Here is an 18289-nt window from a genome sequence, read left to right on the forward strand (position 1 = left end):
TCTTTGCCACTGCTACAGCACTCTGACTATCAGTGAAAATCGGAGAAGGACCCTCCAATGAGAGATGAAGATCAGCAAACAAACGACACAGCCAAACACATTCCACTGTCGCTGTGAAAGTTGCCCTGTACTCAACTTCACATGAGGAAGTAGCCACAGTAGATTGTTTCTTGCTCAGCCAAGAAATGCGAGCTTTGCCCAAAAAGAAACAATTACCACTTGTGGACTGCCTAGTGTCATAGTCTCAAGCCCAATCTGAGTCACTGTAAGCATGCATCTACAAGTCATCCCCCCTGGGAAACATCAAGCCATAAGACTTTGTGCCTTGCAAGTAATGGAAGATGCGTTTTATAGCCTGCCAATGTGTTGTCTTTGGGCTGTGCATATACTTGCTCACCCGAGATACTGCATGCTAAATATCAAGCCGCGTATTGCAAAAATACCTAGCTGTAAAGTGTGGCATCCACTGATTCACCTGCATCATACATAGTGAGCTTCAGCCCTGGCTCCATGGGAGTGGCTGTAGGCTTACAATCTTGCATGTTGAATCTATCCAAGAGCTTTTGCACATACTTGGATTGAGACATAACAATGCAACGCTTGTCTTGTACGAACTGGATCCCCAAATAGAAATTTAACATGCCCAAATCTGTCATGTCAAATCTAGCTTTCAATTCAGCCTAGAAATCTGCAATTATTTCCTCATTTGACCATGTGAGCAGCATGTCATCTACATAAAGAATGATGACCAAAATATCCCCCCCATCCTTCTTGATGTAGAGGGTGCTTTCAGTGGGACTATTTTGCAGCCCCTTGCTTGCCAGGAAAGCATCAATCTTGGCATACCATGCACGTGGGGCTTGTTTCAGCCCATATAAAGCTTTATTCAGCTTGCAAACTTGTAGTGTATTGCCCGAAAGTTCAAAGCCAGAAGGTTGTTTGACATAAACCTCTTCCTGCAAGTCCCCATTAAGGAAAGTTGTTTTTATGTCCAATTGATGGACACTCCAAACAAAAGTTGCAGCCATGGCAATAACTGATCTGATACTTGTTATCCGGGATGTAGGAGCAAAAGTCTCCTCATAATCAATGCCCTTCTTTTAAGCATAGTCTTTGGCAACCAGGCGTGCCTTATACCTATCAATAGACCCATCTGGCTTCCTTTTCACTTTGAAAACCCATTTGGTACCAATGGCATGTTTGTCTAGTGGTAAATCTACAACATCCCAAGTCTGATTTTACTCAATGGACTGCAATTCACTATGCATGGCATTCATCCAGTGCACATTATCCTTGGCTTCTTCGAAAGTTAAAGGTTCTTCTGCATCAAGGAGAGTACATGCATAAGCTGATTCAACAGAAAGAGCCCCCCCTGCGTGCCTTGCTGCACTACAAGTCCTGCTAGGCAAAGGTGCCTCGAGTCTACTCTCCCTAGGAGTCTGTAGCAACCAATTCGGAACTATTTTTGCTGCATGTATCTCTTGAATCTCTTGCCTGACAACATCATCCACTGCTTGTGGAGGAACAAAATTAGCATGTGGCTAAATTGGGGCATGTGGAGCAGATGGAGGCTGCTATAAATGCTGATTTTCAGCATGAGCATCAGCTGGGGAACCAAAAGCAATAGGAAGACACCCCTCAAAAACATCATCTGAAGAAGCTGGAATAGTGAATTTAGCATGTGTACGAGCTGAATTCTCTGAAAAAAATACATCTCTACTCCAAAAAATCTTGCGTGTGGTAGGATTGTAGAGATGATAGCCTTTGCTTTGTGCACTATACCCAACAAAGATACACTTGAGTGCCTTATCTAATAACTTATGTCGAAACTCCACAGGCACGTGAGCATATGCAACACATCCAAAGACACGAAAATGATCCACTGAAGGATTTCTCCCATGCCAAGCCTCATAGGGAGTGATTGTCTTCAAAGCCTTTGTGGGAGCCCGATTCAAAACATAATTGGCACACATGAGCCCTTCGAGCCAAAATATGTGAGGCAACTTCTTGCTATTGAGCATGCATCTATCCATCTCCATGATTCTATTTTTCCACTCAGCTTAGCCATTTTGCTAAGGGGTAAGCCTCACTGTAAGCTGATGTGTGATGCCTTTCTCCTTCAAAAATGTCTCAAATTTATGAGACATATACTCCTCCCCTCTGTCAGGGCAAAGTGTCTGCAACTTGAGTCCTGTCTCATTTTCAACCTTGGCCACAAAGTGTTTGAAATGCATAAACACATCTGATTTTTTCTTCAAGCCGTAGACTCAAGTGTAATTTGTGTAGTCATCTATAAATGTGACATAATACAGATAACCACCCAAAGCAAGTGTCCTCATGGGACCACAGACATCACTATGTATAAGCTGTAATTTCCGGACAGCTCGTACTGCACCATCCTTGTTAAAGGGAAATATATGCATCTTACCGAGGATGCATCCTTCACAGGCATGAGGAGGAGGTGACTCCAAAGGAAACAATGCATCAACCATAGCATGCTTCTGAAGTGTCATCAAGCTGCCATAGCTCATGTGTCCATATCTCATGCCATAACTCCGCATTCCGCATGGCAGCAATGGGAGTGTTTATTGCAAGTGCAAGATCGGATCTTTTATCATAAACATCAAGCTGAAAAAGACCCCGATACAAAGTGTCAGACAACATCAAAGCATAATTATTTTCTTTGTCTCGGATTGCATACTTAGCATCATCAAAGATAACCTGAAATCCTCCTCGATTGAGCGAAGACACTAAAAGTAAATTCTTCTTGATACCAGGCACATAAAGAACATCAGAAATTCTGAAATCTGTGCCATCTGTGGAGGTAAGTATAATATCACCCACTCCACACACTAAATAAGAAGAATTGTTTGCACAAGTCACCCTCTTTCCAGCGGGTGGTGCATGCAGAGATGCAAAAAGACTCTTCCTGGAAGTGATGTGCCTGGATGCACCACTATCAACATACCATGTGTTCAATGTCTCATTGACACTGAAAGTGCATGCATCCTTTGAAGGGTCATAGCTGCAAGTCAGGAAAGCATAAGAGTCATCCTCAACAGTGCCTGTAGTATCTGGACCAGCCACTTAAAAATCTGAAATGCAAGACAAAAAGGCATAATCTTCTTCCACAAAGTTGGCTGTAGCATCCGCTCCTTCATGTGCACTAGGGGCTGATGCATCTGAGACAGCCATCCCCGAATCTTTTTCTTCTCCTTAGCTATTCTCTTCTTGCATTCACCAATGTAGTTACCTGGCTTCTTGCAGTAGTGACATATACCCTTCTCTTTAGCTTCTCTGCATCACCTTTAGCCTTGTGAGAGGACTGTCCAAAATCAGCTTTATGTTGATGTGTAGGCTGATTTGATTGTTGTTTTTGCTGCCCTTTCCCTTTGGGCTTGAATTTTGAGAGCATGGCATGCTTGCCAACCCGTGTGGCCATGTTATTCCTGGTTTGCTCTTCCTGCAACCAGAGTCCTACTAGCTCGTGAAAAGAGAGAGAATTGGACCCCCCCTCAATGACAAATTCAGCGCGGTATGAAAACCAAGATACGACTCAGGAAGAGAATTTAGAGTGGTTGTAATCATCTCTGAACCAATAATGATCTCGTCTATATTCAGCAATTGTTCCCTCAAATCCTGAAGCTTAGTGAGGTGAGCATTCATGGAATCACCCTCATCCATATGTGTGTGAGATCTCTCTCTTCAGGAAAGAGACCCGGGCATCATTTCTAGCTGCAAACATGCTCTCTAAAATATCCCAAGCTGCCTTCAAGGTCTTGCATGACCGAATGTGAGGAATGATAAACCTTTTGACAGAAAGGGAAATAATTGAAAGAGCTTGTGCATCACGTGAATCCCACCTTATCTGTTCCTATGTGGGAGCCACCAAAGCAGCAGCTACTGCACCTAACACTTGTCCTACAACTTGACCTCTACCCCTACTTCCACCTTGTGAAGGAGGAGCGACGGGCCTTCCTCACCCAGAGAATGGATGAGGTGATCAGCTCATTTCGAGGGGGGATCCCACCATTGGCTGGGGGCTTCTATCCGAGGGGAAGCCACCTATCCCCATCACAGACCCAGGTGTTTGGCACACTTATGCATGCTCTCTTTATGATTTTCAATGCACGCACCACTTGATATGTCCACTATGCCCAAGCCCACCACTTGCCACTTGTTCACTGCACAGAATGCGCGAGCTACACTCAGGCGGCTTCATAACCGGAGTGCACAGGACCATGAGGGGCTACGAACCAAGCATTTCGATCATGGATAGGAGGTTTTAGCTTCGGTCCTAGCACAGATGTTCAACCACGCCATATGTCACAGCTTTCGAGCCTCATGGAGTACCACCACCATTGTACCAATACACAAGGTAGGTGACCCCATGGATACTGGGAACTATTGCACTCTAATGATTGGCCATACACTGGCCAAGATCTATGGATCGATACTAGAGAGGGAGATCAGCAGCCATACAGAGGCACATGAGCAACATGCTCTAGGACAAGCAGGTTTCCGAAGACAACACTAGACCACATCTTCATGCTAAGGACTATCATTGAGACGCCAGAAAGTCTACACTTGTTTTGTAGACTTTTGGAAGGCCTTCGACACTGTCCCGCGATCCCGCATGATCAGGAGACTACAGGATATGCAAATTCCATAGGTTCTGATCTAGGAGTGGTGAGCCTATATGAGTCCGTCAGAGGGAGAGTTCGTGTCCCAGGAGGCCTATCAAACTGGGTTGAGAGCACTATCAGGGTAAAGCAGGGATGCCCTCTCTCACCGACTCTCTTCGAGCTCTACATTGATGAGATTACATCTTTCATAGACCGTCTAGGAGGCAAGGGAGCACCACTAGCTGACTTGATGATACACATTCTACTATACGCAGATGACATAGTCCTCCTATCATCTTTGGCAAAGGAACTACAAAGACATCTAGATGCCCTAGAATTGTTCTGCAGAGAGAGAGACCTGATGGTTAACCTTGGGAAGACCAAGGTCATGATCTTCAACACCTCTTACACAGTGCTTCACCGACATATCTTTACATACCAGAGTCAGCCAGTGGAGATTGTGCAGTCCTACACATATTTGGATGCAATTTTCACAGGGCCAGTTTTCACGATGACCCACGCAGCCAGAGCACAACTCATACGAGGGCACGGTGCTTTGGCCCGACTAGAGCGACAGTGCTTCCAAGCGCACTTCCAAGATCCACCGACGAAGTGTTGGCTTTTCGACACTCTAGTGAGGCCGACTGCCATGTATGCGGCACCTTTTTGGGGGTGTGATCTTTCAGTAGCAGAATGTAGGAGATTTGAGCGGCTACACGTGATTATGGGCTCTCGGATGATTCGGAGTAAGCTCTCAGTCCCACATTAGATAGAACAGGCATGACCCCTCTCCAGGTTGATGCCATTTTTCAGACAGTGACATTCCTCCACAAAGTTTGGGATCTACCTCGCGAGAGACTTCTGAACCAAGCACTAGAGTCTTCAATACAACTAGCAAAGAGGGGGATAGGTACAGCATGGTATGCTCGCATCACCGCATGGTTTGCTAGTCACGGCATTCAGATGGATCAGCTTCCCCCGTTTCAGTATAGCATGGATGCACCGCCCGAGTTGATCCCACGGGATGAGATTAACTGCGTCATACGATGAGATCTCCTCCAGCTCCACACATCTCGCACTTGGAGGGGGGACCAGGAGTTCCCCACCAAGACCCAGCTCTACTATGACCACTTTCTGAGAGTATCGGAGGATGGGCTCGTCATCAGACCTAAGTATCTCGAGGACAGAGGAGTATGACACGCCCTGAATGTTGAAGAAGTGAAAGAAAAGCATGAAGCTGAACACAAAACAAGAGAATGCTTGCTTATGGAATGAAGAAAGGTGAGGTCCATATGTAGGCACCTCTACATGAGCCACCAAGCTCCACAATCATCTCCTCAATCAGCTCCTAGAATATCTCAATCATCCTATGTGGCATCTACCACCACCTAATAGTGCTTATGGGCACCTAACTGTGCCTCTAGCACACACATAGAACCCAAGGTGTGCCTGGGGCATACACCTTAAGATATCCCATCAAACCCCCCCTCAAGGGAATGCCTCAGGCTATGTCAAGGATACATCTAGTCACATAGTGTCTCAAGCCATCTCATGGTGGTCAAGGATAAATCTATGGTTAGGATCTCATGCTAGCAAAGGTTCCCAAGGGTGAGAAGTCAACCAAAGGGATACATAAGACCCTCCAATGGTTATCTCCCCTGCATGTACATGCACACAATGTCTGCAGGAGGTACCATGGAGCTAAACACATACACATGGTCTACATCATATGGTGACCAGAGGTGTTTACAAAGAACACAATAGTTTATTCCATTCATTTTGGAGGACTATCCAGGCAGAGTACCTTGACTCAACATAAAAGAGAGATCTTGAGCTTATGTGGAGCTGGTTCAAAAAGCATAATCATCATAGGAGGCCTCATCTTGTGGAAGCACATCAACTGAAAGTAAATTGGCAGTTTCTGATTTTGTAGTTGCTTCCTTTTTTGCCTTACAAAATTTTTCATGGTCATTGTTTTTGCCACAATATTTGCAAGGATTGATCTTGAAGCAATCTTTTGAGAGGTGATTAATCTTCCCACAATGTTTGCAAGGTTGAAACTTGCCCATTTGAGTTTTTATGGCATAGGCTGTGTCATTGCCTCTCCGGAGTTCCTTGTGCCTTTCTTCTTCTTGAAGGGCAGTAATAAGACCTTCAAGAGTAGGATTAGGAAGATTTTTCAATGTGGTAGCAACATGATCATAATCTTCAGGCATACTTTTAAGCAATACTGCCATTGCATCATCTATAGTGATTGGAGAGTTGATAGAAGCAAGTTGAGTCATGAGACTCCGCATGTGATTGACATGGGCAGCCAAGGGAGTGCCACTAGCCATCTTCAGTTCAAAGAAAGCAATCTTAAGTGACAATTTTGAGATGTGAGAGCTAGCACGAAAAAGAATATCAAGCTTCTGCCAAGCTTCAAAAGGAGACTCCAAATCAGAAATGTGATGAATATAGTCATCTCCTAAGCCAAGAGCAATAATGCCATAGGTTTTTTCCTCTCTAGCAGGATCTCGTGCCGGGCGTGTAGGAGCTAAGGATTCTCCAGCATTAGAGGCTGTTGAAGAAGAAGTTGAAGCAGGTTTGATAAGCCCCCAGAGGTTTTCCCTCATTAATGCAAACTTAACTTTCATCTGCCATGTGTGAAAGCCTTTACCATTGAACTTATCAATATTCAAGAAGGTAGCCATGAGAGGGTCTAACCCAAAATGGGCAGTGTCTACTCTCTTACAAGGCTAGAAAAAGCTAAAAAGCTTCAAAGTACAAGCATTTGGTGTAGCAAAGACTTGTAACCAAATTCCATAAAAATCATAATGAAAATGATACTTTAACTTGCATGCTTCATAGAGGTGGCTAAATGAAAGTACTCCAAGCAAATCCAAGTATAGCAACCTAAAGGAAAGTTGTAGCCACAATTGTACTGATACTATTCAACACTTTAAAACATCAGAAATGCCAAAGTAGCATCTAATGTAGCACCAAACTCACAACATTGTCAAAAATGTCCAAAACAGAGGCCTGATCTTGGAGGGCTTGTATCTCACTCTTCAAAGCAAAGAAAAGAGGGCTTTCTAGGTAGAAATAAAGCTGGTATACCAGAGAAGAGCCACTGAAGAGAAAAGACGAAATGCCGCGTCACGTCGCCATAGCCAGGAGCTTGATTGTCGACTGGTTTTTTCGTGTTTTCTCCCTCCTCGGTGGACCATTTCACTTCAAATCTGGACAGGGGCTAGCTCATAATGTTGTGCAAGCGTGGCTCAGAGGAATTTCAAAATGGTTGCTCCAGCAAGTCGTATTGCACGAAATGGTGTCAGGAAGAAGGCGGCTATTGCGCGGGTCTGTGGGCACCATTTTCTAATTGCTCTGACGTGGAAGGTCGCCCATACGAAGGGTCTCTCCAGCCAGGACTCTGGAAATGGTTCCTTGTAGGTAGAGAACTCAGCCCTCCAAGTGGTTGGATAGAAAGGGGCAAAATGGAGAGGAAGGTGAAGAAGAAGAAGAAGAAGAAGATGACATGGCATAAATGGGCTCAAGGAGGATCATAGTGCGCTGATACCATGTTGAAGAAGTGAAAGGAAAGCATGAAGCTGAACACAAAACAAGAGAATGCTTGCTTATGGAATGAAGAAAGGTGAGGTCCATATGTAGGCACCTCTACATGAGCCACCAAGCTCCACAATCAGCTCCTCAATCATCTCCTCAATCAGCTCCTAGAATCTCTCAATCATCCTATGTGGCATCTACCACCACCTAACAGTGCTTATGGGCACCTAGCTGTGCCTCTAGCACACATACATAGAACCCAAGGTGTGCCTGGGGCATACACCTTGAGATATCCCATCACTGAGGATTGCCATCAGACAGATGCGCGTATCGTCCCATCAGCTGAGGATCAAGGCAGGGATAGCTGCAGGCATACCCAGAGAGTAGCGGACTTGCAAGTTGTGCACGATGGGGGCGGTCGAGACAAAGGAGCCCTTCCTATGTGTCTGCCCAGCCTACTATGAGATCCGAGGGCGCTACCACTACCTTTTTCAGGAGGGGCACGGCTTTGGCCCACTCTCACAACTGATCCACTTCCAAGAGCAGGTCTATATTGGGCTCTACCTGATGGAGATGCGATGACATACAGAGACGCTACTACGACATATCAAAGAGCAACAGGATGGGACCACCGCACCACAGGGTACTGAGGTAGACCGAGCGCAGAAACAGGTCACGGATTTCTATGCATTTGACGACTCAACTCCATGGCACTCGGGGTAGAGGAGGAGGAGCTAGCCAACATGAGAGATATATGGACCAGTGGAGAGAGCCGAAACAACACTCTTGGACGAGGGACACAGAGACCATACACAACGCGACAGGCGACCAGAGTACACACGATCAAGGTTCGACCTATTTCAACTCTCCTCAGGGAAGATCGACCAAGGCGAGGCGTCACCCTTGACATAGCCACTCGGATCCAGAGATCGAGGAGACCACGCCCTCCACCACCACAGGAGACAACCCGACAGATGCGTGACCTCTTTGCATCTCATCAAAGAGCCACCATGGAGCTTGGATACGTGGAGCCGGTTCATGCACTTGGGACTCTAGCTCTGAGCACTTGATATCTTCATGCCACCCTCATGCTATTGTGCTACTTTTTTGCTATTTTGTACTATTATAGCATTTTAGTACTCAGCAAGGGTCTTAGTGAGTCCTTTGCCCTGGCCCACAATGGTCTGTATGAGTTACTTGATTCTATGCCTTGTCCCATAGGCACGCGAGGAATCCTGCGGACGTTAATCTCTCTCTCTCTCTCTCTCTCTCTCTCTCTCTCTCTCTCTCTCTCTCTCTCTCTCTCTCTCTCTCACCGTCATACCTTCCACTCAGACCGTCATGCAAGTCCCGTACAACTTCCATACAGTCCCCATAAGGCCTTCTATACAGGCTCTGCGTACAGGTCTCATGCAACCTCCGTAAGCTTCCACTCAGTTCCCGTACAACTCCCATTCACTAGCAGCAACAAGATCGTTGGAGCGTAAGGGAGCAGCACAGGTAGCTTCTTGAGGCCGCTCCGAGCTAGGCTGAGCCCTAGGCCCAGTTCAAGGGTTAGCTTCAGCAAAGGGCTTCCAGGAAGACCAAATATGGAGTTCCCCAAAACAAGTTTATTTGCTTCTGCCCCAACCAACAAGCCCTTGTATTCCACTATTGCAGCAACACCCAGCCCCTTTGCGCTAACATACAAGAGAAGGATCATAATAGACCCTCAGGAACGCATTTATTATCTTGAGCATAAAGTTAGAGAGCTCAAGCTCCTAGTTGCACCTCTTAGCAGAAAGGTGTATGAGATGGAGAGCAAAGGCAAGCAGGAAATCATTGCAAAAGTTATGGAGAAGTGTAGCACATCTCCACCAGCACCAATACTTGTTTCCAAGGTCGAGGAAATGATCAACACTCAGGTCAGTTCAATCATCGAAGAGATGGCCATTGTTGCCAACAGCAAACTTGACAAAGCAGATCTGGCCATACTACATATTAAGAAGATACTATGCATTGAAGGACTACCTTGGCTGCTTTACTATCGAAGAGGCATACACAAAAGATGAGAAGATTGCATGCCTCAAGAAGGAAATACCACAAGTAGAATGGGATGAAAACGATATTAATTGTGTCTCCCAAGCAGGAATGCAAGTACATGTGTTTTTCACAGAGAGGGCGGGAAGAACTAAGATTCTTCGACAAACAAACAAGTTGAAGGGCACAAGGATTTGGAACTCCGAGGAGCTCACCCCAACTCAGCTGAAATAGAGGAATGCATCCTAGGGGTTCTAGAGCATGAGGGGGCCCAGCGATTGGGGGGAGACCCAACTGAGAGCAGCCTCTTGTCATACGTTTCTGCTACACTCAGGCCCGACTAGCAACACTAAATCATAGATTGGTCATGCCGCCATCCTCGATATCCATGGATGAGGATCTGACACCCCTATAGATTGAGGAGAGACGCATTCTAATACAACAACACGACATGGCCTACAAGGAGGGGAAGTTGGTGGTAGTACGAGATGGACGACTTATCATCGACCCCCATCGGGTACTTACTCTCCTACATAGGGGATGGGGTCTATGAGACTTAGGATACCAAGACCCCGTCTTGTACCATCTAGAACTGCAATGGTACCTTATGGTCAGAGCCAAGGAACTTCTCGCAGTCCTACACAGGATGAGACATAGTCTTCTACACAGAGTCACATCAAAGTCCAAAGGGCCTACTACCGATGGTTAGCGGACACATTTGGAGACAGCATAAAGAGACGAGACAAGGGATACATGCGGATTAGAAGGGTCAGGAGGGGTGGTGGTACTTTACAACTCATCCCTCAATGGGACGCGATCTCAATAGAGAGGAGGGACAAACATTCTAGATTCCTCTGGATTCGAATCCCATGTACGGCCAATCAGGACCTTTTTATCGCAGTATGCTACTTTCCACCTAAGGCATCCCACTTTGCCAAAAGTGTACATGAGGAGGTCGAGACGTCACCCTACGCAACCCTCCATCCGGACATTATAGACTTTTTAAGCCGTGGAGAAGTCCTCCTCATCGAGACTTCACCACAAGGACAATTGCACGTCAAGTACCACTTTTGGACTTCCAAGACAATGCTACCTTGCTACCAAGCATTGACCTAGACGATGCAGCTATGATACAAGTCTCTACTAACAAACAAGCCCTAGTCACATCATATGGACATGCACTTTGGATATGGGTTACGGGTAGAATGCACAGATCTTACCATTTACAATGGTCTCTGCCGAGGGACCTCTTTAGGTGGTTTGACCTGTTTCCCACATGGGGGAAGCTCCGGTGTAGTTGACTTCATCATGAGATCCCATGCCTTCACATCTCGTATCACAGACTTCTTTGTTTCACCACCCCCTTCACGGACAGACCACACCTACCTCTTCTTCAGCATCTCTACCCCTCATCTCACAACACCACTGATCACTCACATCACCTACGTTGATATACACTTTGACCGCAATCTCTCACCCAAATATTATGCACACTTATACACACTACTCACATACATTGATTACATACCACTACCAAAGGACTGCGGCGCTCTGATCACTCATTCACTTATTCATCATGAGGCTACCCGTCCCCTACATCACTCACTCCACTCGCCCTCCGCCCTTTGGTTCTGTACCCAGCAATAGCTATACAATGGTAAGTGCAAGGCTCTTCGCCGCCAACTCAAATTTCAAGACCAAGCATAGCCTTCCATGCGAATGGGGGACAATACGTAAGTACCATCGACTAGTACATCAAAAGAAGCGGGCTTTTATTCATCGAAACGAGGAGTTAATGAACATTTTGTTTAGCAACTCCTCCAAGGAATTTTAGCAGAAGTTCCTTTAGTGGCAACCCCCGTCACCCCTCACAAACACCCAGATCTGGCACACCTATGCATGCACACTGTATGACATTCCCCACCAACCCACTCCCAACCTCTTGCACCCAGACTAGAATATATCCAATCGTACAAATTTAGATTTTTTTATGTTCTAAAGTCCAAAAATCTACACTAGCCGTTGGGGCTTCTGCACCTGCGTAAGACGACGTAGTTGAACAGCTGATCATCACTTGGACGAAAATTCGAAGAATTTGCATGTTCGCTAAGGTGATAGGAAAATATACCTTCATGTTCTAAAGTCCAAAAGTCTAAAATAGCTGTTGGGGCTTCTGCACCTGCATGAGATAATTCGATGTACCTCTTACACTCTTTCACCAAGAGCAGTGTAACAGACGTAGCAATGAAGCTCCATATGGCAGAGTGAAAGATCATGAGGGACTATGCACCAAGTTTATTGCATATGGGATAAACATCCTAGTCTTGATCTTAGCAAAGCTCTTCAATGATGCAGTTTGTCAATCAATTCGCAAAGATGCAGGGACATAGGGCAAAAGGGGCACGCCGATTTTCGGCATGACCACGAGACCATGGATCACATACTCACACTCAAGAGTGTAATAGAGGGCATAGAGGCAAAGGGTCTATTGCTGCTTTTTGGATTTTCCTTTGACACATTACAAAGAGCCCACCTTATTAGACAACTACAGGAGCTAGGTTACGACCAAGAGATCATATGGGCTGTTATGGAACTCTACAAGAGGGTCTCGGGCAGAGTTATGACAAAAGTTGGATGGACAGAGGAGATCATGAGCACTATTGGGGTCAAACAAGGGTGCTCGTTATCACCAACCCTATTTGAACCCGCAAAACAAAAGAGGAATGGAAGTACTGTATAGAGGGACAAAACCCTCACTGTTGCATTGAGTGCTGATGGAGGGAAGGGATTGCTTTGATGCAGAACCCTAACTGCTACTGTCCTGGCTGAACCATGTCCTGAAGATGACCTGAAGAGGATGGCGGGGAGGAAGCTGATCTACTGCTTCAGTCCTTGCCTGATCCCCTACTGCTGGCTGAGGCGGTGAAGCCCCAAACTGCTCTGAGGATGGGATACATGAATGAGGGCCAAAGGGTTGCCTTTTATAGACCCTTTGGGCCCTAGAAATGGCCAACCAGGGCTGATGAATTATTACACCGACCAGCCCCCTGCCCTGCACTGACGGGCTTGACTAGGGTTGGGGCTACTGGAACCCCTAATTGCCACGTGCACTACTGACGTGGCATCGGGCTGACGTGGCACCTACAGGATGATGCGGTGTCTATTGCTTGATGCAGGCCCTCCCCTGCTCTACCTGTGTGGCAGCCTGCTGACATACATGGCTACTAATGCAGTCTACTGATGTGGCTGCCTGCATGGATTGCTAACGTGGCAGTCCATCACGCCACGTGCTGAGGATGCCCGTGACATCCCCTTCTGCTGAAATTCAAACTAGGATATAGACAGGGCCTCCCAATATGCGGAAGGAGGTGACTCAGGGTGGTATACCTAGCTCATGAATCCTGGTCTGAATACCCCGCTCATGAATTGTGTTCTGACTGAACTATATCCCAAGGTCTTCTGCTAAATTCTGGTAAGGATACTTGCTGCAGTGTAACGAGATGCTCAATGTCATTCTCCTCCGGCCCTATTGGTGATAGGGATGGAGGAAGATTCATCGTGAGGGAAACATCCTGGTCCTGCTGTAGTACGACCTCCTACTCGGGGGTCCTGACTCGAGCCCTCTGAACTATTGAAATCAAAGGCCAAGGTGGGCCTGAGCCAAGAAATGAACTTTGACCCACAGCCTGGGATTTTGACATCCAAGCCCTGGTTGTGATAATCAGGTCGTACCTCAAACTGGTGCCACCATTGTGTCCCCAAGATGATATCCGTTGCCTGAGTAGGTGCGACCCTGAGTGGCCGACTATATACCCACCCTGAGATCTTCAGAGTGGCTGTGGTGACTTCCATGTTGCTCTTCACCTGCTGTCCTGGAAATGCGTCACTTACGGCAATGGTATCTGTTGGTGTAAGAGTCAAATGGGCCTGCTTAGCTGCTTTGGTGGAAATGATGTCCTCAAAGCTCCTTGAATCTGCTAGAATAAGGAACTTATGACCACCAATCTGTCCATGAAACTGGAACATTGTAGGAAACCTAGGAGGCTTCCTCTTTTGCTAATCCTCAAGCTGCTCGATGACCCCTGATTTGTCCCCGTAGGAGTTGGAAGCAGTGGATGAACCACCTGACATGGCTCTTCTGCTTGAAGCTTCTGCAAGTGCGGGCAATCTTGCTTCTTGTGGCCTTGCATATGACAAGGGAAGCATCGGTTCTCTTTGGCATAGTACCCGCCATAGCCGTTGCTATCCTTCGTCATCCATCTCATCTTCTGCTGCCCATTCCCACATCACATGTGTGGAGTCCCTTATTGCTGACCCCCGTGGCTACCTCTCGCACCTGCCCCGCTGCTTTCACATTTCCCTCCCTTGCCTCTCCCTGCGTTCACACCCCTTCTATCTACAATGTGCAATTGTGCCTACTGTCAAACCCCACTACACCTGATTCTACTCCACCTTTGTGCGCACAGCTGCGCTGAGCTCCATTTTCTCCTTTTCCCGCTTTTTTCCTCTCCCTACTTTGATGGAGGTTTTGATCTAGAAGGTGAGCAATAGTAAATGTTCTACTTGTGACTCCCTTTTTTTCAATTCATGTGTATGTTATTAAGAATAACTATAACAGATGAGGTTCCTCTGGAGCATCCCCTCAAATGCATAACAACCCATGTATAAGTTTACCCCGAAATAAGACCTAGTTAAAACAAGATCCAATAAATCACAGCAAATTGCGACTACATAATCCAATCCAGACTTAATTAAAGCTTCACAGTAAAACCGACCACTGGACTGTAAACCAGCTAACCTTCTAAGAGCAGCTTGCATGTCTGGGCGGGTCAACAGCCGCGAAAGAAGAACTCCAGCCAGTTCACGCATGGGACCAGGACTCACAAGGTAGTCTTTGCACATTGAAAGCATCCTCTCAACTAGGGGAGGAATTTCAATTGGAGATGAAACATCAGATTCAGCAAGAGCTGTGTCTATAGATGCCATGTCAAAAGGAATAAGAACAAGAATAGATAGCCATAAAAGAATGGTGCACTTTGTTTCCCATTGACCAGTGCTCTCCTCTCTCAAAATGCTGGTCTCTGCTACTTCTCCATGGCAGCGTTGTAATAATGTGACTGCAAGCTCTAAATCAGACGCTTGGTGTGGAAAAAATTTGGCCACCGTCTTGTACCCGCAAACTGTAACAAGCGTGTGAATGACACTGCACACTTTTCTTACGACATCCATTCTCGGGTTCCCCGTGTCATCTACTTGCCTAGGTAAGATCTCCACCAGAGCACAAACCATACTCTCCAAGTGAGGCTCTAGCAATTGACCCTGCTCTTGATACTTTTCCATCTGCACATCCGACGATGAAGCTTAGTTCATTTCATATATGCAGTAAAATAGTGACGCAGCCTTTTAAATTCTAAAGCAGTTGGATTCAAAGAAAACAAACACCGTTTGCTTTGTCTCAGTACCTAAGTGGAGTACTGCGCTTTAGTATCGATGGACTGCAATGCAAGGACAAACTATTTTTAACAGAAAATTCAAAAAACGGTATAAGGAGTCGTCAAAGTTGCATACGATTAATTGCGCTCTCTTGATTTCCGACATTGCCACAACACCGTTGTTCATGACCATAGTCGCGATCAACCCTTCGAGGATCTTCCATTCTTGAACAAACGAGCGCTTGAGGGCACCGGAGCATTCATCGGGGTCGGTTTCCAGCTCGGCAAGTACTTCGGCGGATGCGTCTCCCATATTTCGATAGACCGAGATTCAGTTGACAAGAAAGGTATAGCTATGAAGCACGAGCTATAATTCGTGAGTCAGGCTCAGCCTCGATGATGGGCAAAGTCTGAAATTGTGTTTCAAAAAATGGCTCTCCTCGATTGATGGGCTGGTAAACTGAATGCCTATAATACTTGGAGCTAAACCAAATTCAGTTTTAGCTGGCAATCGGATCTCTCTCTCTCTCTCTCTCTCTCTCTCACACACAAACACACACACACAGAAAATGGTTCCACTTGATCTTACAACTCAAAAATTGCTTCCATTATCTTTTCTTGATCTCAGCGGGCAACATCCTCCTTCGATCTCGAAACCCAATTGTTGCTAGCTTCCATCAGCATTTTTCAAGATCTCTGAGAGGCAGCCCAATTGTTGCTAGCTTCCATCAGCATTTTTCAAGATCTCGGAGAGGCAGCCCAATTGTTGCTAACTTCCATCAGCATTTTTCAAGATTTCAGAGAGGGAATGGCTGCAAGTGCGTATGATTGGTGGGTCTCGTATTCCCGCTCTAGACAACGTCCCATTAAGAAGACACTCGGACCACCCCCCAAGGAGGCATATAGAATTGGAGGATGGTCGTCCCGCCCCGGGTTCACACCACCGAGCCCCAAGGTACCACTTTATGTCACCACCCTGTGATTGGTGTACGGTTTAGAGGAGATGGAAAAATACGTGGCGGCTGGGTGGTGTGAACCCGAGTCCTCCTATTGGGACAACGAGAATGGCAGTCCTTCACGCCACCTTTTGAAGAATGGCAAGTGGGTGGTGTGAACCCAGCCCAGCCATAGGCTTGCCTCCTTTGTGTGTGTGAGGCATTTACGCCCACGAGACATCTCATAGAGAACTCTTTTCCCCTAGATTATGTATTCAGCGCTACCTCAAGTGTAGACTCCATGCTTCGTACCTAACTAAAGAGCAGAGAAGATCCCAAGACCCTGACGGACCCAGGCTGTGGGACTTGCATCAAGCCCCTAGGCAACTCCATTAATCGGCGGGTCCTCCATTCCAGTAAGAGCTGCCATACCCATACCAGGCGTTGGCTCAATGATGCTCTAAAATTAGTGTGTAATAAGTTGTTGTGGGAAAAGGACATGAGTGATAAGATGCTCTAAAGTAAGGTACTTATTAGTGTGTAATACGTTGTTCTGGGGAAAGGACATGAGTGAAAAATGATTAGGCAGGTAGCATTATGGAATGAAAAGAAATTATAGCTTCTCGTTGAGCCGCGTGTCCATTTCTTAACCCTTGGATTATAATATAATAATAGCACAACATTACATAATCATAACCGTCTTGTTCTTCTCTTCAATGGTCGTCTCCTTTCATCCAGCTACGGCTTTCATGCTTGGACCTTGTCAGGGGATAATTTTCCCATCGGCATTCTAATTGTTCCTTTGCACAATCCCGGTGATCGTACTAGTGAACGCTGAGAGCTCAATCCAATTCATCTTCTATGGCCATCCGAATAGGGTCTATTCAACAACGTTTCGATTCTTGGGCTGCCAATAGTGTGATCTTGTCGCATTTGTTGCTCCTCCTCTGCCGTTAGATTGTAACTTTGTCAAGCACTGAAGGCAAGATATGGCTCCACTATATCCTATTCGGCGCATGGTGAATCCGTAAACATCCCTGCATTGTCAGAGAATTCATGAGCAAAAAGCACTTCGACCCGGATTGAGCGATGGCAAGCCACAGCAAATCAATAATGAAGAAAACATGTGCGAGGTACCTGCTTAATTCTGAGTTGGTGATAGTGAGGGGAACCTTTGAGGCACGTTTGGCCATTCCGTCATTAAGATCGGAGCACTCCTCCTTGGCTGAGCTCGCTCTCGATGAAAGAGTTAGCATAGCTCCTGGATCAGTGCCATCTCGCACCCTAATACATAGCTATCCATGCATTCACGGAGCAGCATGACATATTCATCCTATTGCGCATCACGCTTAATGCAACAAAAACTCCAGAACCACCTCTCCACCTTTCTTTTGATTTCGAAGCAAAAACTTATGGCTAATCTTCAAGATCGAGTCTGAGTGCCATGATTCTATTTGAATGTATCTACAAAACCACATACATGGATGGAGTGGGCTGGTGCTCTAGCAAAAGATCTGGAGTGGTTCAAAAGTCAAGGGCATGAAATTCCTGAACCTACTGAACCTAGTCTATCATACGCAAGTTACCTAAATGAACTCGCTAAGGAGGATCCACCTACCTTCATTTGTCACTTTTACAATGTGTATTCATAGGGGGGCGAATGATAGGTGAATACCATCTCGATGCCATTCATGTTAAATCTTTTTTTTTGCCCTTATTGCACTTTGATCAG

At 46.1% G+C, this 18289-nt stretch overlaps 1 protein-coding gene across 2 annotated transcripts in view; it reads right to left on the minus strand.

Annotated features, from left to right (window-relative positions):
- Positions 1–16457, minus strand: part of TTN1 (ARM repeat superfamily protein) — a 105556-nt gene extending 89099 nt beyond the window's left edge. For both annotated transcript variants that reach the window (XM_087384775.1, XM_087384774.1), the window contains exons 1-2: positions 15759–16457; positions 14989–15530 (exon numbers count right to left, since the gene is read on the minus strand). In XM_087384775.1, coding sequence (XP_087240901.1) covers positions 14989–15530; positions 15759–15935 — 719 coding nt within the window. In that variant the 5' untranslated portion in view covers positions 15936–16457. The remainder of the gene's footprint in view (positions 1–14988; positions 15531–15758) is intronic.
- Positions 16458–18289: the final 1832 nt, after the last annotated feature.

This window comes from Dipteris shenzhenensis, chromosome 14 (assembly GCF_047967505.1).
Source record: "Dipteris shenzhenensis isolate YYH24624 ecotype China chromosome 14, Dip_SZ_1.0, whole genome shotgun sequence".
Classification (NCBI taxonomy): domain Eukaryota; kingdom Viridiplantae; phylum Streptophyta; class Polypodiopsida; order Gleicheniales; family Dipteridaceae; genus Dipteris; species Dipteris shenzhenensis.